Genomic DNA, 25,966 nt, shown 5'->3' with positions numbered 1-25,966 from the left:
AATCCATTTTGGGAACAGATCCAGATAGCTTATGTATATCACCTGGTACCTGTGTGGCTGTAGTCCAGAGAGAATTGTGTAAGTTGCTTGTTGCTGCCTGTGCAAGATCTAGAGGAAGCACTATACTCTGGGGTCAGGGTTTCTGGAGTTAAGTCTCTAAGGGACCTGTACATTGAATGATTCCGTAAATCTGGAACTCCACTCACCACCGCCACCCCCACCCATGTCTTATTCTTAAACTGATGGGGAAGTTTTTGAGTGGCTCTTGGTGGACCCACTAGCTAAACAGGCCTAGCCCACCCCATTGCAGGAGGAAATGTGGCTCCAATCGAAGTGGCCAGAGTATGAACGCATTTTATTTTTAAAAAGGCAATTAATTAATTCCTGCAGGGTGTTCTGCTATTTCTCTGGAGGGTCTGCATCAGAAATTTGACTATCCTCCATGAAGAAGCCACCTGAGCCTGAATTGATCAGCAGAACTGCAGGGAATAAACTGGAAGTGGGAGTAGGGAGGCATATTATGCCTGAAATGCATCAACCTGGAAAAGATGCTAAATTAACAATGGGAGAGTAAGTTCACTGACATGTGCTCTCAGCAGGGAGCCAAACTCAAAAGGACTGCACCAGAGAATTGGTGCTCAAATGTTGTAGCCCTATCTCAGACCCATGCTCCCTGCTGGGACCATGGGATTGGTGAATTTGCTGTATAATCTTCCTGAAATCTGTCTGCTAAGAAGGAATTTGTGAATGATTGAGGGAGGTTTCTTTGTTTTAGGGTTTCTTATTTTGCATCGTGGGGGCTGGAGGTACTGAGCTGGGTTCATTTAAAGATACTTTTTCTTGCAATTTTGGGTGCTGCCAAGTTCCTTTTTGGAGAGGTATTAAAATTTGGTTTTGTGCTGTCTTTGGACCATCAGTGACTTGTAGTTCGGGTGCATTTAGGGACATGAAGGCAATGCAGCAGGAAATAGGCAAACATCAGCTGTGCGGATCAATAATCATGAATGGATGATTGCATCCGAAGCTGACATCAACATATGATCCCATTTGTGGAGCTATGTTTTGGGATGACAACTTCCCAACTGTGGAAACAGCCTCTCTGCTGAATGTTTAATTCCAATTTTGTGCCTCAGTCCAATTTGCTTGCATCTATTTTTACTTGCTTGATGGTTATCTTAAAAATGACTGCAGAGACCATACGATGGTTCTTGCTATAACCATCTAAACAAAGCACTGTTTTGCACTGAGCCAATTTGAATTTAATGTTCTTGGTTTTATTTATATGCATGTCCTACTAAGGACATCACTGCTTTAGTAGATACTCATTCTAAAGCTTCATTGGTCAGTACTGAAAAGAAAATGTAGCCTGTGCGGTTTGGAAAAGAATAAACTTGATTTAATCTACTCTTGTGGGTACACTGAAAGACTGTCCCAATACAACAACAAAAATGCGTGACGAGGAGCAGAAAATGCAATCTTCTTTGCCTGGGGAAAAGTGAATTGGTGCAATGGCACAGGTCCTGGGGCTTTGTACAACTTGGGAGTAGGAGAACATGTGTAGTATTGACTATCTCAAACATAACTCTGTTTTGGTCTGTTTGCTAACCATGTGGTTTCCTCAACCAATCATTTATCTCTGCAGTGTGTGGCAAATGGTTAAAATAAAAAGAAATGCAATCTTGGAAGTTCACCTTTGTTGCAAAATGTTCAATATCTTGAACACACAATGTTCCATTTTAATATAGAAGTTACAGTAATCTGCAAAGTCCACATCTCATTTTAATTGCATCAGAAGCTAACAAATTGAGGTTCTGAAAGCATCTTTTGTTACCAGTGTGCAGATTGCTTTGACAAGTCTTACACAGTGGACAGACTTTTAATTAAAAATACAATTATTTCAAAAATAAACCACATCTTACCTAATATTTTATATCTTACCTGTTATCCCAAGAATTCATGCCAAGAATATTCAGCAGCATCCTGCAATAGTAAAACACAGACTGAGGCTCCTGTGGGCAAGGTTCCTCCTGCTCCATTGATTTCATATTTAGGTCGTTGCCATGCTTCTCTACAAACTCCTTCTCTTCAGTGTACTGTTTTAGAATTGCATTGATTACATCATTTTCCTGTTTCTCTGAAATACAAACAGGAGGGGGAGCAGGGATATTAAGTTGCACACCAGCTCTCTGGAGACACTCCGGACTGGTGGAACCCAGGTACTGCAGCATCTCATCCAAGGCATCTTCATCATCACGAATTACATCCCAAGATGGCACTATTTCCCTGCACCTTCTTTTTGTTTGAGGTACCAAATATTCCCTTAAATCAACATCATCAGTTTCTGTCTCATTGAAGAGAGCTTCAACCATCTGTTCTTCTTTGTGAACATTTGTGAACTTGTGAGCAATTTGCCTTTGTTGACAGCACTGAGGTGGTCCATATAGAATTGCAGAATCCCAGGAGTACTTACCAGATATATCACGCACCACAACTCTAACATTTGAGGTAGCTGTTGAGAGTCCAGCTGACATTCCTCCTCCTGGGATATTGTCCTCAACAGGGATTTCCAGGTATGAGATAAGGGTGGAACTGTTCAGCACAAAAAACTGGAGATTGGGATTCTCAAAAAGCTCAGGGGAAAGCTCAGTACAGTCAGTGAAGGGATTGTCATGGTTTTCACTTATCAAGCTGGTCAGCATTGCTGGGCCACCACTCAATGGATAATGGCCAACATGGTTTACCAAATGAATTATCACGGTCCGGGCAGCAACTGAGATCAAACCCTGCTGAATACGGCTCCTTACTGTAAAATAAGAGGGGACACGTTGTGAAAACAAACCAAAAAATGTTTTTTGATTCATTGCTAATTTTAAACTCAGTTAAAAACTTAAATGAAGTATAGTAAATCATCTTATATAGCTCAATTGAACACATGCTAAGAGACCTTGTAAAAGACCACCTCGTCAGTCTGAAGTGTGGTTATAGGACCATTTTCACTGGATTACTTTAGATAAATATATTGCATTGATAAAATTACAATTGCTAGAGTGAGAATTACACTATAGTCAGATAAAGTCAGCCTAAATATATACACATGAATACTATTCATTTTAACTACAAGATTTAGGTTCTGGTGCACAGTGAGTTAGAAGACTGTCTTTTCTCCTTAGCACCTAGGTTTCAATCTAGCGAAGCCCAACAAGATAGAAGATCTTCTCTAATACAATTGGTCTGTTTCAATACAACATACAACAGACTACATTTCAACACTAACTAGCAATCACCTTCAAAAACTGAGAGAAATGGAACTGTATAGTGCACAGAAAGATACACCTCAAATTTAATGTTATATACTAGACTTGGAGGTAACTAAATATTGATATTGGGTGAAAATTGAAAAATATTTAATCCACCTAATGCTGACACGCTCATCTTCATGAACCTGAAATAACAAAAATGCATTTTATTTAAAAAAATCACTTCAGCTGCTTCCAGACTTTGTCAGAGAGCTCCATTTCTGGTTTACTACCACCATATTAAACTACAGAAGGGCATCTGACAGAATACAAAAAATTCCTGCTTCTGGAACTTTAGCTATTCTTAATTCTCCCCCACCCGAACTGCTTATACTCAATTAGAATTTCCCTGTAGCTATTTTATTTCTCATTCCTCCACCCCCCCCCCCCACAATTTGTTGATTTTTTTCTTTATTGCTTCCTGCTAAAGTAGCAGATTTCAATGGATGACTTAAAAAAAAACAACCCTCAGACAGCAAAAGTTCAAAGTTAAAAATATCATATTCCTGAAATCTCATGGAGTGCTATTATTGATTTCCCAAAGCAGAAGGATCTTTGGTTAAATGCCTCTTTCAAAAGCCAAACCACTGATCTTATGGAGGATCTTACCTTCTAACTAGGATTGCAGGCCCCTTCTGTAGGACAGCCAAATCAGCTCATCATTGCTTATAAAATATGAGGATGTCTGAGCAATAACATTTCACGGCCAGAAAGCGGGCACTGGAATTATGGTACTATTCTCTATTTTAATTTTTTGCAACACACTGGGAGTTCAAGCAAACAAAGGGAATGAATCCGAAACCTGTGCTTCCAAGAAAAAGAAACTGTTGCACATCACACTGACCTTTCCTGTTACTTGAGCAGTATTTTGGAAGCTGATTATTTGCTGAAGTAAACACATCCCTGGGTCAGCCCAAATTTCAGAAAACTGGAAGACCACTTGGAATGATGAATCAATGAGATGCTTAAGAGTGGACTATTATGTTACATAGGAGTGGTCTAAATGCTAAATACATCCTTGCAAAGGGGCAGTGATCAAGTTCCATGCTTGTTCAGAAAGTGACCACAGTGGTGATGTCACCAACTGGCTGTACAATAGAGCCTAAAATATATCAAGGTTGCCTTGTATGCATCTATTTATCCATCATGCATGTGAAATCCCAAGCCTGTCAGAATACACTCGTTACTAATGTCAGACAGCAGTGAAAGATGAAATCTGAATAATAATAAAATATTTGGTTCCAAGCACCACCAGCATGAAGGTCTGGTGTATTTGAACTACGTGGGACATCAACCACTAACTTGGAGACCACAGGGCAAGAAGGTTTAATAACAGAGATCCCATGAGCAGCCATGCATCTGGTACTTCAAAACCAGCTACTATCAGATGTAGAAAATGCATCGTAGATTGATAGTCCCTCACTTGGGCATGAGACATTGTGCTCTAAAAATTTAGGAAGAAATCCAATTTAAGGCGACTATATCTAGAGATATTTGAAACAGGCTCCAATGAAGACGAGTACCTGCTTGGGCTTCAACTGTGATTTGTTGAAGCTGGTAAAAACCCCAGGGACCGTGATACAAAGAGGATCTCCATTCTTCGTGATAGATAGTTAGCTAGATATAGATTAACTATCCTTGAGGTCTACTTGACACAGACAGCTAATCTCCTGGGCAGACTGCCTAAATGATATGAGGCAGAATGACTATCTGCAAATTCTCTTTTCAAAGAAGTTTCACCAGTCAATAATAGGTGAAATCCCTAAATTTTTAGAGAATCACAAAACAACTCGATTCAAATTTCTTCCTGTCCTGATCGGCATGAACATCTTTGATGCCAACTGACAAAAGACTGTTCAGAACTCATAAGATATCAGAGTGAATGAAAAGGATGATTCCCATTGCCAGCCTCAAAAACTGGACAGCTATAAAAGAAAAAGACTTGCATTTATATAGCGCCTTTCACGATCTCAGGACATCCCAAAGTGCTTTACAGCAAACGAAGTACATTTAAGTGTAGTCCCTGTTGTAATTTAGGAAATATTAGATGAAAGACAGCATCCAAATCTAAAACTGAGCTGTAACAACAGCCGATAGTTTGGTACAATGGTAAGATTAATTTGAAGTGTCAATGCAGGGCTGGAAGGCAAAAGTACAAAACTAACAAGCATCAGACAATACTTTTAAGATTCCAGCTATATCCCCTTCTCCACCCTCCCACTGAGATGGATACATGGAAAAGATTCTCAGCTAAAGCAGTTAATGCCGTGCCAATTACGAGATTGTTTTTTAAGGGTTGGATGCATATCTGGTTAGAAATGAGGGTTATAAGTACAAGTAGAGATGAGAACATTCTGTGGAACATGATGGCTTTGGAACTTCTGGTATCACAGGCAACTGAAAATGAAAAATGTTGGATGCAAAGTTAGATACATATTTTAGTGTTTTGGGGGCAGGGCAGGAAAAATCTTTGCAGGACCATTCTGCAGAATATTAAATGCATCGGGTAGAGTCCATGATGGGGCAGATTGGAAGAAATGGGTTTGACAGGATGAATGGTGCTTTGTTGTTGTATACTTTGTGCTTCTGTAACTCAACTTAGTTTAAAAATATGCTTCACAACTCACTTTTCTTTTACCTCTGGAAGAACAAACCATACGGAGATGTGCATGTGGTAGAAAAGGGGACAACTATTTACATGCAGCAGTTTCCAATGTCATTTTGTCACACTAGATTGAATGAATTCTATGGAAAAGCCTATAGATAAATTATATTATTTAAATATCATATGACAAATATAATTAGAATGTTAAAAGATTTCATTTTATACAAGTTTTTTGCTGCATTTATTGAATTCTCAATAGATCATTTGAAAGATAAGAATACGAATAGGTAGCACAGAAGTCTTTTCAAACCCTCTTTTGATTGTTAGCTTGAAGATGATTATCTTTATTTTACTATGAGGGCATTGCTTTTGACAAGTGGCCAACTACCTTGTTTCAGTGCTGTTGCATTTAGTAATTATCTCTTATCCTACTGACAACTACCAATCATGCTTGTTGAATCCAATGCTGAGCTTATTAGGGACAGCTATGTTTAGAGTAGTTTGGCACTTCACCAATGGTTCAAAACTGCTTGAAAAGAATGAAACATGCTTTGGACAATGCAGTGATGATTAGTAATTTTCTTCCCATGAAAAGCATCACGTAGATGCTATAGGCAACAAAAATCACCTGCTGTTAGCACATAGCAAAAGGGCTCAGCATTTATCTAATCTCTAATACCATTTTGGTGCCCTGAAGGAAACTCTACATGAATAGTGAATAGCACTACATAAAGCCTATCATACAGATATTGAACTCATCTGTTTCAATTTTTTGTTTGCTTCCAGACATCAGGATCTTTTCTCTCTAGATATATACTATATCTATATATATCTATCACAAAAATGTGAGTTACATTCAAAATTACATCACTTAGTCTATGGACGTGCCAATCACAATTCTAATACTGTAAAAATATAAGCCAAAACAACTGAAAGTTAAATTGAATATTTTAAGCATGAATTGAGAAAATGTAATTGTGAGATATTTGGCAGGTGCTAATACATAAATTTCCATTTTTGAGACTACTTAGCAACAGTATTTTGTAGATACATTTTAGACCCAGATTCCCAAAATAATTGTTATTGTTTTTGGAAGGACAGTGAAGTACAATCATCTTAATGAAAATATGAAAATGTATTTACAATTGTTGAAGTCTGCAATTGGTAGACTTAGGGTTATGTGCCATAGGCATTTACATATTCTGTACCAAACTGAGTATTCAAGAGTGCGAAAATTTACAAAAAATCTAACTGCAAAATGTTGGGGCATGAATAACTCCTTCACAACAGGAATTTTGGACGCTTTATTTATCACAAGCACTGCATGAAGATATAAAACAAATTGTAACAAGTTTTTAAAAGTACCAAGATACTGTTTTACTTTGTTTTTTTAAAAACCAATATGAAAATTGCACTAACACAATGCACGTAAACAAGAATACAGATCTTTGGAAAGAAATCTTTTTCTGCAAGGGAACTAACTACAAATTACTTGGACTTCAAGCAAATGAAAGTGTAAAATGCCCTCTACTGACAGCTAGCTGTTATACCACATAACTAAGCTCAACTGCGAGGGAAGAAAGGTGAGATGAGATTTTAGAACTTTACAGTATCTTGAGGTTTTAAATATGGCTTTTTTCCACCTTTTGCACCTTGAAGGAAAATAAATAATGAACTCATAGAATCTTACAGCACAGGAGGCCATTCAGCCCATCGTGCCTGTGCCGGTTCTTTGAAAGGTCTATCCAATCAGTACCACTCCCCTGCTCTTTCACCATGGCTCTACAATTTTCTCTCCAAGTATTTATCCAATTCCCTTTTGAAAGTTACTATTGAATCTGCTTCCACCACCCTTTCGGGCAGTGCATTCCAGATCATAATAACTCACTGCGTAAAAAAATTTCTTCTCATCTCTGACTCTTTTGCCAATTACCGTAAATCTGTGTCTGCTGGTTATCGACCCTTCTGCCAATGGAAACAGTTTCTCTATTTACTCCATCAAAACCCCTCATGATTTTGAACGCCTCTATTAAATCTCCCCTTAGAGCAGAGGAGGTTAAGGAGAACAATCCCAACTTCTCTAGTCTCTCCATGTAACTGAAGTCCTTCATCCCTGGTACCATTGTAGTAAATCTCCTCTGCACCCTCCCCAAAGCCTTGACATCCTTCCTAAAGTGCGGTGCCCAGAATTGGACACACTACTCCAGCTGAGGCCTAACCATTGATGTATAAAGGATTAGCATAACTTCCTTGCTTTTGTACACTTTGCCTCTATTTATAAAGCCAACAATCCCGTGTGTTTTTTTAAACCACCGTATCAACTTATCCTGCCACCTTCAAAGATTTCTATATGTAAACCCCCTGTTCTCTCTGTTCCTGCAGCCCCTTTAAAAATGTACCATTTAGATTATACTGCCTTTCCACATTCTTCCTTCAAAAATGCATCACTTCACATTTCTCTGCATTAAAATTCACCTGCCACGTGTCTGCCCATTTCACCAGTCTATCTATGTCCTCCTGAAGTCTGCTACTATCCTCCTCACTGTTTACTACTTTTCTGAGTTTTGTGTCATCTACAACTTTGAAATTATGCCCTGTATACCCAAGTCCAGGACATTTATATATATATCAAAAAGAGCAGTGGTCCTAATGCCTACCCCTGGGCGACATCACTGTATACTTCCCTCTAGTCTGAAAAACAACCCATCACCACTACACTCTGCTTGCTGTCCTTTAGCCAATTTCATATCCACACAGTCACTGCCCCATTAATCCCATTGGCTTTAATTTTGCTAACAAGTCTATTATGTGGTACGTTATTAAAATACCTTTTGCAAGTCCATATGCACATCAATCCTCTCCGTTACTTCATCAAAGAACTCAATCAAGTTAGTCAAACATGATTTGCCTTTAATAAATCCGTGTTGGCAGTCATGGATTAACCCATGGTTTTCCAAGTGACAATTAATTTTGTCCCGGATTATTGTCTCAAAGTTTCCCCACCACCGACATTAGGCTGACTGGACTGTACTTACCTGGTTTATCCCTCTCCCCTTTTTTGAACTGTCAAAGTAAACTCTGATTATAAAATTCTCAAGGGACAACCAAAACCAGCTTTAAATTTAACCCTTAGTCCATGCTGGAAGAATTTACTCATCCATAGAAAATTAGGTCTCTGAGCTGCCAATGACTATTTGTCTGCCAGTAGACTGCTGTGCATTGATGAGTTTTACATAGTGTATATTGACCTGCTCCCAGCTCTAAAATAGCAAGAGAGAGAAAAATAAGTGATTCAAAGCTTAAAAAATTAGAAAAACATTGTTAGAATGAATAGATTTTACTAACAGAGAAAAAGCTTAGAAAGAAAAATTAAATGAGAGAAAGAGAGAAGAAAGAATAGGGAAAAAGAAAAAACTCAGGACAAGCAGCAAGTAAAGGTCATTCAGCCATCAAGGCTATTCCATCCAGAGTTCATGTATGATTACATATTGCAGGCTTTTCCCATTATTACCTGTTGATCCCCTTATTTTAAAAGGGCATTAAGTCCCTTCCTCTACATCCCCATGGGAAAAACAAACAAACAGTGCTATTAAATAAGTCTTTTAGCCTCAATCCACTGTGTCAACAGCTATCAGTCCAAAGATGTCAAATGACCCCAAATCAACTACTGTCTCTTGTGGGGGAGGTTCTATTCGCTCTCTGGGCTTGTGAATTTTGTATACGTGTCCTATAGTCCTATGCTCATTGTGGAAGTTAATGTTTACTAATTTCAATCTTATCTCTGCCATTTGCCATTTTAAACAATGTCTCCCCCTCAGTAATCTTCAACAAAAATAAATTTAATTGCATGAGCCTTTTTTTGCCACAAGGCCTAGGGTCATCGTGCTGACTCTTCTGACCCTTTTCTAACAAATCTAGGTTGTCATTGAGAAGCGGGATGACCAAAGCCGAATGACATACTCCACTAGTTGCTCCACCATTGATCTGTACAGAAGTGGCCTCACCATTTACTTGTAATCCCATGATCTCTAATACCTGGTCTGCCTTACTGATTACTGGTTCACAATGACCAGATGCTTTCAGGGTACGATCAATGATCATTCAAAATGCTTTTCCCCCCAGTCTCTGCCAATGTCACTTTATTCACTGGATGGCTTTTGTTACCAATTGGCACTAAATAATACTGTTTTCATTTCCCCTAGTTTTAAATCATTTCAATTTAATTTTGTTATTTTCAAGTTGGAAAAAAAAAATCAGTTTGGATGCCAAGAGGAGGCAATTGATGTAGCCCCATAGAGTTCAGCTTTGCCTATTTCAAAATAGGACACTTTCATGTTATACATGTTTAGTGTTACCAGTTCCTATATGCATTAGCCTGTATTATTAAAATCCATTTGCCAATTCTCAACTATTTACATAATTGGTTTGAATCTCTGAAAACAAATCAACCTTCTTTCGAGGTGAAATTACCCATATAGCTTTGCATCAACAAATTTAATATGCCTTGACACACTGTTCAATCTCATTTATAAATAGTGAACATCAAGAGTCTTAGAACAAATGCCTGTGCAGCACCACTGATTAACGGTACAAACAAAGCTACTTCTGACATCAAAGTAACTATCATTTTAATATCAGCATTTCAAATGCTGTTAGTTCACAAAAACAAGCCACTTTCTTGGACTTGTTGGTAGTCTATGGGTTAAGGTGATCCACGTAAAAACATCTGCACCTTTAAGAAAATTTCTGTGCCTCAGTCTCAAGAGAAAAAGAGGTAGGATTAAGACATGAATTGGAGGAAGTTGCTAAGAGTGAGTATTTATTGAGACTTTTCTAGGTCTTCTCAGAGAAAAAAAAGTCACTAAAATACTCTGTAGTATCCAGATTGGGATACTTTATCTTTTCAAAATAAAGTTTCATACCATTTATAAAGATGCTTCGGTAACAGCACAGCGGTGTTATAAACATGAAAGTATGATGAAGCTTTTCTTCAAAAAAAACTAAATGTACACAGCCAACACATTAAAAAAATTTGCCAACAGTAGGTTTAAACATTTGTTCTCGAGTTGTGGACAACACGGATAAGGCAGCATTTATTGTCCATCCCTAGTTGCTCTGAGGCATCAAGCGTCAATTATATAGTGTGGAATTAGAGTTATGTGTAGGCCAGACTGCATAGGGTGTGGAACCAGTTGTTTTAAAGAAAATATAATTGTAATCTTTTAGCCCATAGATGAGATTTATGAATTCAATTTCACAAATTGCCATGGTGGGATTTGAACTTAAGACCTCTGGGTTGGTAGCTGAATACTATAACCACTAGGCTGCCGCACTCTACCATGTCACAAGGTGTTCCTTCGTTATTCTGAAGGATCCTAATGCAAGTTTAAAAATTTTTTTTTGGCTTATCTTGATACGTACCCTCTGTGACAGTTTGGAGTTTCGATGAGCGCTCAGAGTCAGGGGAGTGCAAAGGTTCTGGTTCTTTCAAGCTTTCCAAATGTAAGAATGGGTCATATTCAATAGAGGCTAGATCTGATAAGTTCAGAGGAAAGTATCTAGGATTACTTAAGTATTGAGCTCCATACACACAGCCATGCAGCACCTGTTGACAAAAGACAACAATGATACTTTACAATTAAAGATCAACATTCACCACTGAGATTGCTGCAAAACAGTGAACTCTCACCACAAACGACTGTGGGTTAATTTTTGAAATGACAGTAACCTGATTTTTTCCAAGAGAAAAGAGCGAAGAGATGTCTATTTGGACAGAAAAACTAATAGGACTCGGATTACTAATATATAAATACAGGTATATATAAAAAAAAAACCTTAATTGATAGTTTAGATAACACACACACATATGAATTACTAGAGCAATTAAAAACACAAAGCAGAAGGTAATCTCTCGTACACAGTTTGTCTGCCTCAGTAGAAATCAACTGATTCTCAAGAATGGCAAATGCCATTTTTGGAGGTAAGGAGGATTATTTTTGAAGATGAAAATTACAATACTGTGCTTGCAACCTAGTTAAGGCAACTGGCGGGAGGGCAAAGGTTAGCAAAATAATTGATTTTACATGAAATCTGAAACCCACTTTAGGAAAAAAATAAGAATTATTTTGTTTAAAGTGCACAAATAAATCAAACAGAACTTGCCAATAAAGGGATACTCAATAAAATACTATTGCTTACTTTGTGAATAGAGGTTGATTGCACTAACAGTTTTCCCAAAAACTAATTTTAGAGAACAAAAAAAAATTAGTTGATTCAAACAGAGATATGAGTTTAGAAAGGGAATTCATTAAACAGGATAATTTTCATTGTGTTCTCACACACGTCATCAGTAACTGTGTCAAGAGTCTGAAAAATGAACTACTGTGCATAAGGTCAAAAATGCCCATTATGTTTCTCAAATCTATTTTAAAACTTAATGAATCTCCTCTTTCATAAAAAGAAATTCAGATCCGAAGTGATGACCAGGTTGATAAGATAACAATGAGTCAAATCCTTCAAACAGAACTTATGTATCACTGTCCAAGCACACAGTGAATGGAGAAGCAACATAGAACCTGTTTAAAACCGACTTAAGAACAATTTCTTCAAATAAGATAGAATGTTGGGAAACGGACGTGAGTCTGAAGCAATAGACTTCTCAATCTATCAGAAATTTACCTATGCATCGTCTCAGGAGTAAATAGTATCACCATGCAATGTGAAAAATCTCAAGAAATCAGCACAAATTTTAAAAAATAAATCTATGCATTTTTAAATGCAAACTTTGGTAAAGTATACCTTGTAAATACAACTGAGAATAGATTTTTCAGCGTTGTCCTTATCTTGTCCTGCAGCTTGTACAACCTGTAGCAGTGTTTTTAAAGGTAGCACCATGCACCAGTCCAAAAGGCACAGCAATAGGGACACTACTAGCTGTGAAGTGTAAGTCACAAAACAAAGTTAACAAAAGCTAAAACTTGCAAACACATCCCCGTTGCCCATGTAGAATTGGTCCTGTTCTTACCCTTTTATCTTGCTCATGTGGGGACACTTCTGTACCAGGCAGCAGATAAGTAATTGTTGCCATCAATATCTAGATGAAAGAAAAACACAAATAAAGTTCATAGTTTTTTTTTAAATTTCTCCTGACTATCCAAAAGGTGACAAAATTTGCAGAAACCAAGAAAATACAGTCATAGGAACATAACTATGTTTCAAAAGACTTTAAAACAAGTTTTCTTTTGGAAAGGGGAAAAGAAAGAGTAAGTTTGCACTATTTTATGCATGGCATAGTATAGATTTGGTGCATTGCTTGGAGAATTGAGTTTATAATCATGCATGCACTACATAAATTTGCAAAACTAATTCAGCGTTGGAGAGGAAATATATAGGTTTGGATAAAATCCAATGCCTAACTTCTAGAGGTCACAAGTCATTTACGAATACATAGTACCAATGCCGTAACACTAAACGAATTAAGAGACTGATTTTGAATCCTAAATCATGTTTACAGAAAATCTCAAAATCTCTCAGGTTACTGAGTGGGGGGGGAAAAAAAAAAAAAGAGTAGAAGCAAGGGGCAAGGGGGTGGCACCACCGACTTGGGCCTCTCTGGGGAGGGGAGGGAAAAATGGGGGTGGTTTTGGCAATCTATTTCTGTGGAAAAGGGGAAATGTTTGGTCCACCAAAAGCAGTTTTTAAAGCTTCTTTACCAAGGAAGATGCTGCCAGAGTCTCGGTAAAGGAAGATGTAGTTAAGATACTGGATGGGCTAAAAATTGATAAAGAGGAGGTACTGGAAAGGCTAACTATACTTAAAGTAGGTAAGTCACCCAGCCCGGATAGGATGCATCCTAGGTGGCTGAGGGAAGTACGGGTGGAAATTGCAGAAGTACTGGCCATAATCTTCCAAACATCCTTAGATATAGGGGTGGTGTCAAAGGACCGGAGAATTGCAAACGTTACACCATTGTTCAAAAAAGGGTGTAAGGGTAAACTAAGGGAGTGGTGGAGGCAGATTCAATCGTGGCTTTCAAAAGGGAACTGGATAAGTATTTGAAAGGAAAAAATGTGCAGGGCTACGGGGATAGGGCAGGGGAATGGGACTAACTGGATTGCTCCTGCATAGAGCTGGAGTTGAGGTAGATCAGCCATGATCTTACTGAATGGCGGAGCAGGCTCGAGGGGCTGTATGGCCTACTCCTTATGTTCTAATGTTCTTTTTTAATATGTTCCTCAATTTAATTTTTTTAAAAACAGGACTTTTATTCTTTTCCTGCATTGTTGAAAAAATGAGCTTCTAATTTGTCTTGTAACTGGCCCAGTTACATTATGTTAGGTCACATAACATTATGCTCACAACGCCACCTACAGAGTGCAATATTTTTGGAATGTTGAGACCACTCACCGGGAGTGAAGTTAGTCTTAGGCGTTGCTCGACATCAGGCAGAGTGCAAAACGGACGGCCATTTTGCTCTCCTGCCCAAGACGAAATTCACCCCCACGCTTTTTAATTCGGAATAGATAGAGCAACATTCAGCCAAATCATTGAAAGAGCAATATTCAAATTTAGTGTGATATACACCATACGGCAACTCGCCAAGGCTTCTTTGACAGCACCTCCCAAACCTGCAACCTCTACCACCTAGAAGGACAAGGGCATCAGGCACACGGGAACACCACCTGCACGTTCCCCTCCAAGTCATACACCATCCCGACTTGCAAATATATCGCCGTTCCTTCATTGTCGCTGGGTCAGAATCCTGGAACTCCCTACCTAACAGCACTGTGGGAGAACCTTCACCACACGGACTGCAGCGGTTCAAGACGACGACTCACCACCACCTTCTCTAGGGCAATTAGGGATGGGCAACAAATGCTGGCCTCGCCAGCGATGCCCACATCCCATGAACGAATAAAAAAACACAATACTTTTAAATTACATTTATATAATCAAAGGTATTTTGATATGCTTGCCTTCCAAGCACCTACATTTAATTAATATATTACACGCACAGGCAGTTAGCAGAGAAAAGATTTTACCTGGACAGTCAAGTTGTAGGTAGAAGGATGTAACCCGAGAAGGCATACTAATAATTGCTATTTAAAAATGCATGTTATTTGCTTCATTCTTCTTCACAAAATAGATCAAACTACATTTCTGTCTTTTAAAGGTTGGTTACGAATAAAAGGATTATATTTTCCTGTTGCCAGACATTTTTAAAAATGTTTACTGATATCTTCAATTCCAGGTTTCTCCATTCCATTAGCAATTAGACCGTAATTTATCCAAAACAGATGGGGAGAAAATCTAAATCATTTTATTACAATTTCAACAGATATAAACTAAGACAAAAGATGAAGCTGATGTGCAATCAGTGACAATCCCTATAATAAGACTGTCTATTTTTATTTATTGTATTTTTTGTCACTAAAAAAAATAAACTGAAAAGTTAAATTACAACTACATAATGTGTGAATTGTTAACAGCAGGGTAGCTGGGGATATTTCTAATCTCCACTCGTGTGTGAGCCTTAAATGGCTGGTGGGTCGCCTTGTTAAATCTCAGGCTGTCCAAAAGGAAAGTAATGTTTTCTTAATGTGATCTGAACACCTGCCTCAGCCTCAATGATGTAGTTTCTCAGCAGCAGGTGGGATCTGGGCTGATGGACAGAGAAGCTCCCAGGGAATAAAAATAGTTTCTGCAATCACAAAGAAACTGCAACTAGCCTCTAGTGGAAACCAGAGTCTCTCTTGGCAGGAGAGGGAGAAAGAAATCACCCTACTCCCCTTTAACTATTCTGTTTGAAGGGTGTTGAAAGGTCCTCAACATTTTCTAACAAGTAACATGGTCAGTTTTGTAAATTGAGGGAAATGAGTGACACACTAACATTGAATAATCTATTAAAGATCAGAGGACTATAGAAGAAAGGCAAAGAGCAAACAAAAACAATGGAAGGACATATAAACAGCAAAATGAAAATAAGAGAAACAGGAAAAGCAAGTTGTAATAAAAAGGCAGAAAACTGCAGAAATTGTCTTCTACATGTAATCGTACTTGTCAAACAAAAAGGTTTATTTGTAAACAGCAGGTCTCACAAGGAGTCAATGGTGCAGGTGATGAAAACACTATCAGGCCCTACAGTAGAAAGGTGCTAGGCAACATTTGCACTTGGTGGGTAGGGGGCAAGTGGCAGCCATCACTTAAGTTCGACATGAAAAATGAAAAAAGCATGCCGGAAGTCACGTGCTTGTATAAATACCATAGAAATGATCGAAGGGCATGATGTTGCACCCATGAGTGGAAATAAGAAAACAGAGAACTTACAGATTCATGGAACATGAAAGCAATGATTAAAGAACATCCTGAGCTGGTCAGGGAAGTCCCATATAAAATATCCAAGCGTCAGGAACAGAGAAAAAGTAAATCTAAGACACCTTAAAAGAGGAGGCCTTCCCAGTGAAAATTATGGAAGGTATTTTTAAGATGGCATGAGTAATTATGTGGGTAAATTTAGTGATTTGTTGATCTATTATATTAACATTTAATACTAATGTCCTTTGAATGTGTGACACACACATAGTAGATGCAAGACTTTTGATTAAATATTATGAAAAGTAGGAAGCTGGAGGGCAAATTTATACCACTGATGCTTGTTGCCAAGTTGGCATCCAATTTATCATCTCTTTCAAAGCACTATAGAAGTCTTGTGAAAAATCTTATCAAATGCCTCCTGAAAGTCATATCACAAAAAAAAACTCTGCCAAAATTGATCAATTTGCTTGTATCAAAGATCTAAGATTTGTTTAGTACAACCTACATTTCATGAACCCAGTGATTGCCATTCACTTGTTAAACTAATTCCTTTATAGACGCGTTACATTAAATCTCCCAGCGTAAATGGTAGGCTAGAATGTCAAGAAACAGGCATCTCATTGTTGTTGGCAACTTATCTTTATGCTCATCAAGATGAATGATCTCAGCAAATGGAAACAGAATTATACTTGGGACCTAGCATCAATACCAAGATTCTTAGGTCAAGAAAGGTACAAGGTGAAGGTGGAGAAGGATCCCCTCTCTACAATGTCCCAACAATAGGCACAAAACTCTAACCTCAGAAATATGCATTACTTTGCAATGTGATTTTGCTCCATTTCTCACAACACAGCACCTTTGTGGCTTCTCCGAAGCAAAGTTTACAATTTAGTGCCAGTTATTCTCTTTTGTGAGTTCTTAGCCACAAGGAATTGGGATAAGTTTATGCAAAAATATTTCATCTAGGGTGCTTACAACTGCTAGGGAGGACACTTTCATCCAATCTGTGTAGGCCAGGATCAAATCCATATCCTGGTGATGAAAGGGCAGTGTACTAACCCACTCTGCCATCCATTCCCTCAGATTTGCCCTTTGTTAAAAACTGGAATATGTGTCTTCTATTTTACGATACTACCCTAGGAGGCATGAAACATATACGTGGCAACTCCAACTTCATGGTTTCTTGCTGGCATACAGTTCTTAATTTTTTGTGATCATTTCAATACTAACCCACTTTTTCCATAAATGTGTCTCATCTCTCCAAGCAACAGAAATAGAATACAAACATTTTCTATAGTGATAACTGCAGGGGTGAAAAATACAAACTCCATCATATCCTTTTCTCACTTATGATGTCATGCTTAAGGAGCTTAACTTATTCTTTATATGTGTCTATGTGTCCCAGTGCATTTAAAATAATCTTAAATCCTAATGTCCATTAAATTTGCCTTTTCCATCATTTTTAGCAACTTTTACTGTATTTGTTTCTTTGTATTTGTTACAAGAAAACCAAAATTATTTAAATCTTTTGAAACAATCTTATTTTTCTTGTAACCAACTATTTTATACTTTACATTTTGCCAAGTCTTTACAGTACATATTTGATTTACAATTATTCTTGGCATTCCTCCCTGATATTTCCCAACCTATCCTTCTAATTTCAACTTCTGAGGTCTCAAAATAAAACATGTAGAGTCAACTTAGGCCATTAAACCAGTTATTGCTACCTTCTTATTCTGGCTGACAATAGGATCAATAGAACAATAGGTCAACCTACTCCATAATTGTTTGCCTTAAGTTCTGTAAAAACACACCATCTCATTAAAGTATTGCTTATTTAACACATTGTCAATAGATATATTTTAACATTAATATGGTAAACGGCCAGCTGTTGGAAAAGTAAACTTTATAGTTCAAACAGCTCTCTTAGCAACATCCAAGAACTCTGCATTCTTCCAACTCTGGCCTCTTACGCATCCCACACTCCCTTTGCCCCACCATTGGCAGCCGTGCCTTCAGGCTTCTAGGCCCTAGGCTCTGGAATGCCTTCCCTAAACCTCTCCGCCTCTCTCCTCCCTTAAAACCCTCCTTAAAACCTAACTCTTTAACCAAGCTTTTAGTTACCCTTCCTAATATCTCCTCCTTTGGCTCAGTGTCAACTGTTGTCTGTTTACTCTCCTGTGAAGCACCTTGGGATGTTTTGCTATGTTAAAGGTGCTACATAAGTGCAAGTTATAATTATCCCTGGTGACCTAACCAGCATCCACATTACTCAATGCAAGCAAACATAGCCAGTAGCAAACAAACTTAGCTGGTTGCTCCAATAAATCGAACTGGCTGTGGCCTTGAGCTCAGAATATTTTTCTTTACAGGAAGACACTTCTCCAATCAATAGAATAAATAAATGCATCTTACCTCAAGAATTTTTTTTGGAGAATCTGGTGGATAATTCTGAAGCTTGTCCACATAATTGATCAATAAATGCAAAATATCACAAGCCACTTGTGCAACTGCTTTGTTTGGGAACTGCAAATACATAGTAACAAGTTTTTTTTATTCTTTAAAACTGTTACATGGCTTTTTCAAAAGCTGGAGTATAATATAAATCACTATGGAAAAATGTCTTACCTTTAAAGTAACACAGATTACATTTAGAGCATCTTTGATTTGAGGATGGTGAGTACCATGTACCAATTCTTCACAAAGCCAAATGCCAAGGCTGCAAAGTGCAACACATCTGAAAGAGAGAGATAGTAATGCGCACAAGAACATAAGAAATAGGAGCACGTGTAGGCCATACGGCCCCTCGAGCCTGCTCTGCCATTCAATAATATCATAGCTGATCTTCGACCTCAACTCCACTTTCTCGCCCAAGTCCTTGATCCCCCTAGAGTCCAAAAATCTATCAATCTCAGCCGCGAACGTATTCAATGACTCAGTGTCCACAGCGGTCTGGGGTAGAGAATTCCAAAGATTCACAACCCTCTGAGTGAAGAAATTTCTCCTCAACTCCGTCTTAAATGGCCGACCCTTTATCCTGAGACTATGGCCCCTAGTTCTAGACTCTCCAGCCAGGGGAAACAACCTCACAGCATCTACCCTGTCAAGCCCCCTCAGAATCTTGTATGCTTCAATGAGGTCAGCTCTTGTTTGACTAAACTTCAGAGAGTATGGGGGTGATTTTAACCCCCAAGAACAGGTGGGTTGGGGTGGGGGGGGGGGGGGGTGGGGTGGGAGTTGAAAGTAGTTGTTTTTTGTTTCGTAACCGCAACCCAGCTTTATTTCCAGGTTTAACTTGGGCGCGTAAAAGTACAGGCTTCCAGCTGGGGATGCAAAGTCCTGAAAATTTTGCAGTTGCGACCCAAAAAAACAATTATTTTCAACTCCCACCCGCCCCCAGCCCACCCGTTCTTGGAAGTTAAAAATCACCCCCTATAGGTCCATTCTACTCAATCTCTCCTCAAAAAGACAACCCTCTCATCCCAGGAATCAATGTAGTGAACCTTTGTTGCACCGCCTCTAAGGCTGTTATATGGCTTTTTAGATAAGGAGACAAAGTGTACACAGTACTCCAGATGTGGTCTCACCAAAGCCCTGTAACAATTGTAGCAAGACTTCCTTACTCTTGTACTCCAACCCCTTTGCAATAAAGGCCAACATGCCGTTTGCCTTCCTAATTGCTTGCTGTACCTGCATGCTAACGTTTTGTGTTTCTTGTACAAGGACACCCAAATCTCTCTCAACACCAACATTTAATAGTTTCTCACCATTTAAAAAATATTCTGTTTTTCTATTCTTCCTACCAAAGTGAATAACCTCACATTTCCCCACATTTTACTCCATCTGCCACCTTCTTGCCCACTCACTTAACCTGTCTATATCCCTTGCAGATTCTGTCATCCTCACTGTTTACTTTCCCACCTAACTTTGTATCGTCAGCAAACTTGGATACATTACACTCGGTCCCTTTATCTAAGTCATTAATATAGATTGTAAATAGCTGAGGCCCAAGCACTGATCCTTGCATCACTCCACTAGTTAAAGCCTGCCAACCTGAAAATGACCCGTTTATCCCTTCTCTGTTTTCTGTCCACTAGCCAATCCTCTATCCATGCTAATATATTACCCCCAACCCCATGAGTCCTTATCTTGCATAACAACCTTTTATGTGGCACGTTGTCAAATGCCTTTTGAAAATCCCATTATACTACATCCACTGGTTCCCCTTTATCTACCCTGCTAGTTACAGCCTCAAAAAACACTAATAAATTTGTCAAACATGATTTCCCTTTCATAAAACATGTTGACTCTGCCTAATATTAGATTTCTAGACATGTTGTACTCAGTTATATAAATAATGTTATGAAAATATTCAAAAGCAAGTAATAAACCTTTCAGAAAATAGTTACTTTAATCTTTATCTCATGTTCAGACCATTTCAAATCAAAAACTAAGAAAACTAACCATCCTGCTATATATGCCAGAATCAATATACACTAAATATTATGACATATATTAAAATCAGTAACCAGAGAATGAGATATTATTACTGCACTAATATTAAAGCTAAAGATATTATGGGAGAGGTGCAGAAGTGGATGACATATTGGTTGGGCCTTCTCTTTCTGGGATTTTGGTTTGACTCCAGCCTAGAAATTCCTACATTAAAAAAAGATAGGCCAAACTTAACCCAGTTCTTATGCACAGGCTCAAAACGAATATGGCAAATGGACTAAGAGGCCACAGGATTACTTGGAAACAGACATGTCACACTGGTGCATTGGGTACTCTTCTATGGTTGGGCTGAGTGGAAGGAACTTTATTCTGGAGCTAGCTGTGTTTTACCAGGGAATGCTGGATGCTAACCCCGAGTGTCTGAAACAAGAACGTGTTCCATTCCTCATCCCTTACCTATATCAGAACAATGGGCATCATATTGATAGCAAGATTTACGTTACCAGTTATCATTACTACTTGGAAATAATTACCTAGCTGGTCCTGAAGGTTCTTCCCTTGCTGACTTTAAAATGCTCTTAATTACAAGTTCCTATGAAAACAAATGGAGATAATAAGAGGGCCACATCAAGTGCAGTAAGCATGTAAAATTTGAAAACAAAATTGTACTTTTTGGAAAATATATACATCTTTAAAAATACACATTCAGTAGAACATTTTTGTATTGGAACACTCAGTAAAACAGCTCTTTGAGCTTTAATAGCATTCTTTTCAGAAAAATAAAAACCAAGTATTGAAGTCTTTTAAAACACAAGACTTAGTATATTCAGATTTCAAACAAGCAGATAATCTCATTTTTTATGTTAAAGGAAAAACTAGAAATGTTACTATCAAACAACTGCATAAAAGATTACAGAAGTTTGCTAAAAAATGTAGCATGTCTGAAGAAAAATGTTATGGTACTCTGCTTTCCTAATATAGCATACTAAATACAATTTAGTTGGTTTATAATCTGTAGTATGCTAAAAAATTCTACTTCCATGCAGGAGCAACAGAGATTTTATTTGGAATACTAAATCTGGTATTTAAAAAAATCCTCTCACTGGATTATATTTGAGCTTTGGATGGATAACACTGGCACTTCATAACATGTGCCAAAGGGCAGTAGGATGCAATTTCACATTTGCCCTTTCCCTACATGTCGAGTTCCCAGTCTCTACTGAATTGCCAAGGGGAGTCTTCAAATGAAGGTTAGGAAAGGAACAAACAAAAATAACTATTAAGGATAGTGAGCACTTGCGCACACTCTGATCTAGTGGCCAGCAGAAGCACATCATTAGCATAGGCCCTTTCTTCTGCTTGGCTGAAGAATGATGTGTGGCATGGGGAACCTAAAAGGGGTGAAAAATAAAGGGGTAGAGTTTCCGCTCGATTGCGCTGATCCAGAGTAATTCGAGTTTCCTCGATCTTTTGTACTGGTTCTAAAATCATTTTGCTGAAGCCGGCCCCGCCCACAAAACTGGCCACGCCCCCCCATCGAAATAACGAGGATGGTGAGTTTCCGCTGTTGTGCTCGCCTGCAGTCGTTCGAGGAGGGTCTTCAAATTAAGCTAGTTTCCTTAAGCGCAAAAGGCACCATTAGGCATGTTTTAATATATTTAAAATATTTTATTTACTAAGAAACTGACTAGTGTACACCAATAAAACTAGTAAGTGTTTCAGTATAGTTTTTTTAAAAAAGTCATTTTCAGTGATTTTAAATCAGGTTACTCACAGGTGGAGGACTAGACACTTATTAAAAATGCTTATTTTTTGTGATCAACCCGCTTTCAGCTGTATTAATAATTCTGCACCAGGTTACCACTCTTAAATACATCAATGAATTTTTTTTAAGAAAAAAAATTATGCTCTATTAAACTGCCAAATTGCACTGGTTCATGGAAGATTTTACATTGGAGATTATGCAAATGCACTTTAGCAGAAACTTATAGAATCATAGAAGTTTACAACATGGAAACAGGCTCTTCGGCCCAACATGTCCATGTCACCCAGTTTATACCACTAAGCTAGTCCCAATTGCCTGCACTTGGCCCACATCCCTCTATACCCATCTTACCCATGTAACTGTCCAAATGCTTTTTGAAAGACAAAATTGTACCCGCCTCTACTACTGCCTCTGGCAGCTCGTTCCAGACACTCACCACCCTTGGAGTGAAAAAATTGCCCCTCTGGACCCTTTTGTATCTCTCCCCTCTCACCTTAAATCTATGCCCCCTCGTTATAGACTCCCCTACCTTTGGGAAACTTGAACAGTTTTTGGGTGTAACTCGTGGCCAATTGCCAATTACACCCAAAGCAGAAACTCTAGGCCTAAGTATTTAAAACAAAATAGGACAAGTACAAATTAAAATAAACTTGGATCTAGAAATTTTTTTTTTTTAAACCATTTTTTAAAACCAGTAAAAGAACAGTTAATTTCTGGTAAATGTGCTTTTCAGAGGACCTGATTTCTAATTTTTAAAAAGTCAGTTTTCCATAGATATCGTATAAAATGCCACAATTACATTGTACCAAGCCACTAACTGCTGGTGAAATGATCACTTCTTTCCTAACAGGTCACCAGTGTACACTTTAAACTGCAGTCAGCGGGGAACAGGACCAGTACAAGACTTCCTCACTACTGATGCCCTGCTAGTTTCTCAGAAATTGGCAGGATGATACATGTCTAGCACCAATGCAATATGAAATATTGTGCTATGCTGATACCAAAGATGTTGCGTAACAAGTTCTAAAGCACGTTAAGGAAGAACTTGCAAACACCACTCAAGGACCTAAAAATTAAAAATCACAAATGTTCATTAAATCTTCATATTCTTATAGTTCAGGTCAGGCCTGCAGAAACAGCAAGCAAGATCTAAATTCAAATCCTCAGGAACTTTAAAAAGGTTTCAGTGGGGCTGAATGTAGCATGGCCCTTTGAACAACAATGTCACATTTTTGGTTTGTTTGCTCACATTTTAGACATTTCACATACTCTGAAATGTTTTTAAAAATGCCAAAAGTGGATTTCCATTATTAGACTCAAAATTATTGATAAAGATTGCTACAATTTTGTAATGTAGAATTGGTTGCGCCCCAGTCTTCCAGTCTAGTGGATACTTGGGAGTTCTGATCTCCACACTATAAAAAGGATATAGAGGCACTGGAGAAGGTGCAAAAAAGGTTTACTAGGATGATACCAGAAATAAGAGGTTATACCTATCAGGAAAGATCGAATAGGCTGGGGCTCCAAGATTGTAAAAGGGTTTGATAGGGTTGACGTAGAGAAGATGTTTCCACTTGCAGGGGAGACCGGAAATAGGGATCATAAATATAAGATAGTTACTAACAAATCCAACAGGGAATTCAGGAGAAACTTCTTCACCCAGAGTGTAGCAAGAATGTGGAATTCGCTACCACAAGAACCAGTTGAGGCGACTAGCATAGATGCATTATTGGGAAGCTAGATTTTTTTTTATTTGTTCATGGGATGTGGACGTCGCTGGCGAGGCCAGCATTTATTGCCCATCCCTAAACACATGAGGGAGAAGGGAATAGAAGGGTATGCTGATAGGGTTAGATAAAGAAGGGTGGAAGGAGGCTTATGTGGAGCATAAATACCGGCATGAACCTGTTAGGCTGAATGGCCTGTTTCTGTGCTGTACATTCTTTGTAATTGATACTACAACAATCTAACCTTGTGCATCTACTTTAGGTGGATGATACCCCAGATATGAAAAATTCATTTATATTCAAAATGATAACAACGCTAGACCTCCTATAATTTCCCACTGGCAGTTCTGCATTACAACAACACAACTTGTATTTATATGGTGCCTTTAATGCAGAAAAACATCTCAAGACACTTCAGAGAGACATAGTTTAAAAAAAAAATGGTGCCACGCCGAAGGAGGTGATATTAGGAAAGGTGACCAAAACCTTGATCAAAGAGGTAAAAACAGAAAATGCTGGAAAAGCTCAGCAAGTGAGGCAGCATCTGTGGAGAAAAAAAAAGTTAACGTTTCAGGTCGAAGACCTTTTGCCAGAGGGTCTTAAAAGGAAGAGTGTTAAGTGGAGGATTTTAGTTAGAGAACTCCAGGGCATGGGCCCTCTGCAAATGAAGGCTCAGCCACCATTAGAGGAGCAAAGAAAGGGAAGGGGGATACACAAGAGGCCAGAGTCAGAGGAACAGAGAGTTTGGGGGTTAGGGGGCAAAAGGGTGGAGGAAGTTAGTGATAGGAAGGCGCAATGTCATAATGGGATTTAAACATAGACAACCTTAAATTTAAGGCAATGGAGGACCAGGAACAAATGTAGATCATCAAGGACAGAGGTGAGCAGGACTTGGTGGATAAGATACAGGCAGTTTTGGATGAGCTGAAGTTTACAGAGGGCGGTGGATGGGAGGCTGCCCAAGTGAGCATTAGTCAAGCCTACTTCAAAAACAAAGAACGAATATAATGAACTGGAAAGTGACAGCTTATAAAAATTAGTGAAGAGGATAATACTGAAAACAACTTCTATAAGTAAATAGACCTTTTCATTTATGTTGTTGCTTCAATAATCCTTCACAATTCATAACGTTGGTGGTTATTACAACAATTTGCATTTATAGTATCTTTAACATAGAAAAATGCAACACGGTGCTTTCCAGAAGCATAAATCAGACAAAAGTGGTCACAGTACAAAGGAAATATTAAGATGGGGTCAAGAAGGTGGGTTTTAAGTAGGATCTTAAAGGAAAGCAGAGAGGTGGAATCTTGTGGAATCGGTGGGAAGTTGCTGCAAAGGATTAAGAATGGGCTATATTGCCATAGGCGCAAAGTATTATTGATGGCTGTGGATCTTCGAGTCAGTTTCCCAGTGGTGGCCCACAGGGATTAGTTAGGGCCACTACTTTTCACTATTTTAATAAATGACCTAGATATAAGTGTTGGGGAAATGGTCCATTTTGCTGTTGACACAACTTGCATTTATATAGCACCTTTAACATAGTACAACGTCCCAAGGTGCTTCACAGGAGTGTTATTAGACAAAATTTGACAACGAGTCACAAAGAGATATTAGGACAGGTGACCAAAAATTTGATGAAAGAGGGAGGTACGAAATTTTGTGCGAGTGTTATGACTTTGGAGGAGAACAAAACACTGGAAGCGGATTTAGATGTGCTGGGGGAATGGGCCAAACTCTGGCAAATGGTATTTAACCTAGATAAGTGCAGTGTCATGCATTCGGGCAGGAGCAACACCAAGTACAC

At 38.4% G+C, this 25,966-nt stretch overlaps 1 protein-coding gene across 8 annotated transcripts in view; it reads right to left on the bottom strand.

The window, feature by feature from the left end:
- Positions 1-25,966, bottom strand: part of ralgapa1 (Ral GTPase activating protein catalytic subunit alpha 1) — a 227,405-nt gene that overhangs the window by 82,386 nt on the left and 119,053 nt on the right. For all 8 annotated transcript variants that reach the window (XM_067991491.1, XM_067991483.1, XM_067991488.1 and 5 more), the window contains 7 exons: positions 21,204-21,262; positions 18,844-18,952; positions 18,631-18,741; positions 12,926-12,994; positions 12,700-12,834; positions 11,323-11,506; positions 1,939-2,803 (listed from right to left, as the gene is read on the bottom strand). In XM_067991491.1, coding sequence (XP_067847592.1) covers positions 1,939-2,803; positions 11,323-11,506; positions 12,700-12,834; positions 12,926-12,994; positions 18,631-18,741; positions 18,844-18,952; positions 21,204-21,262 — 1,532 coding nt within the window. The remainder of the gene's footprint in view (positions 1-1,938; positions 2,804-11,322; positions 11,507-12,699; positions 12,835-12,925; positions 12,995-18,630; positions 18,742-18,843; positions 18,953-21,203; positions 21,263-25,966) is intronic.

Source organism: Heptranchias perlo, chromosome 10, assembly GCF_035084215.1.
Source record: "Heptranchias perlo isolate sHepPer1 chromosome 10, sHepPer1.hap1, whole genome shotgun sequence".
Classification (NCBI taxonomy): domain Eukaryota; kingdom Metazoa; phylum Chordata; class Chondrichthyes; order Hexanchiformes; family Hexanchidae; genus Heptranchias; species Heptranchias perlo.
The sequence above is the reverse complement of the archived record's forward strand: the minus strand, read 5'-3'. Positions and strand labels throughout refer to the sequence as shown.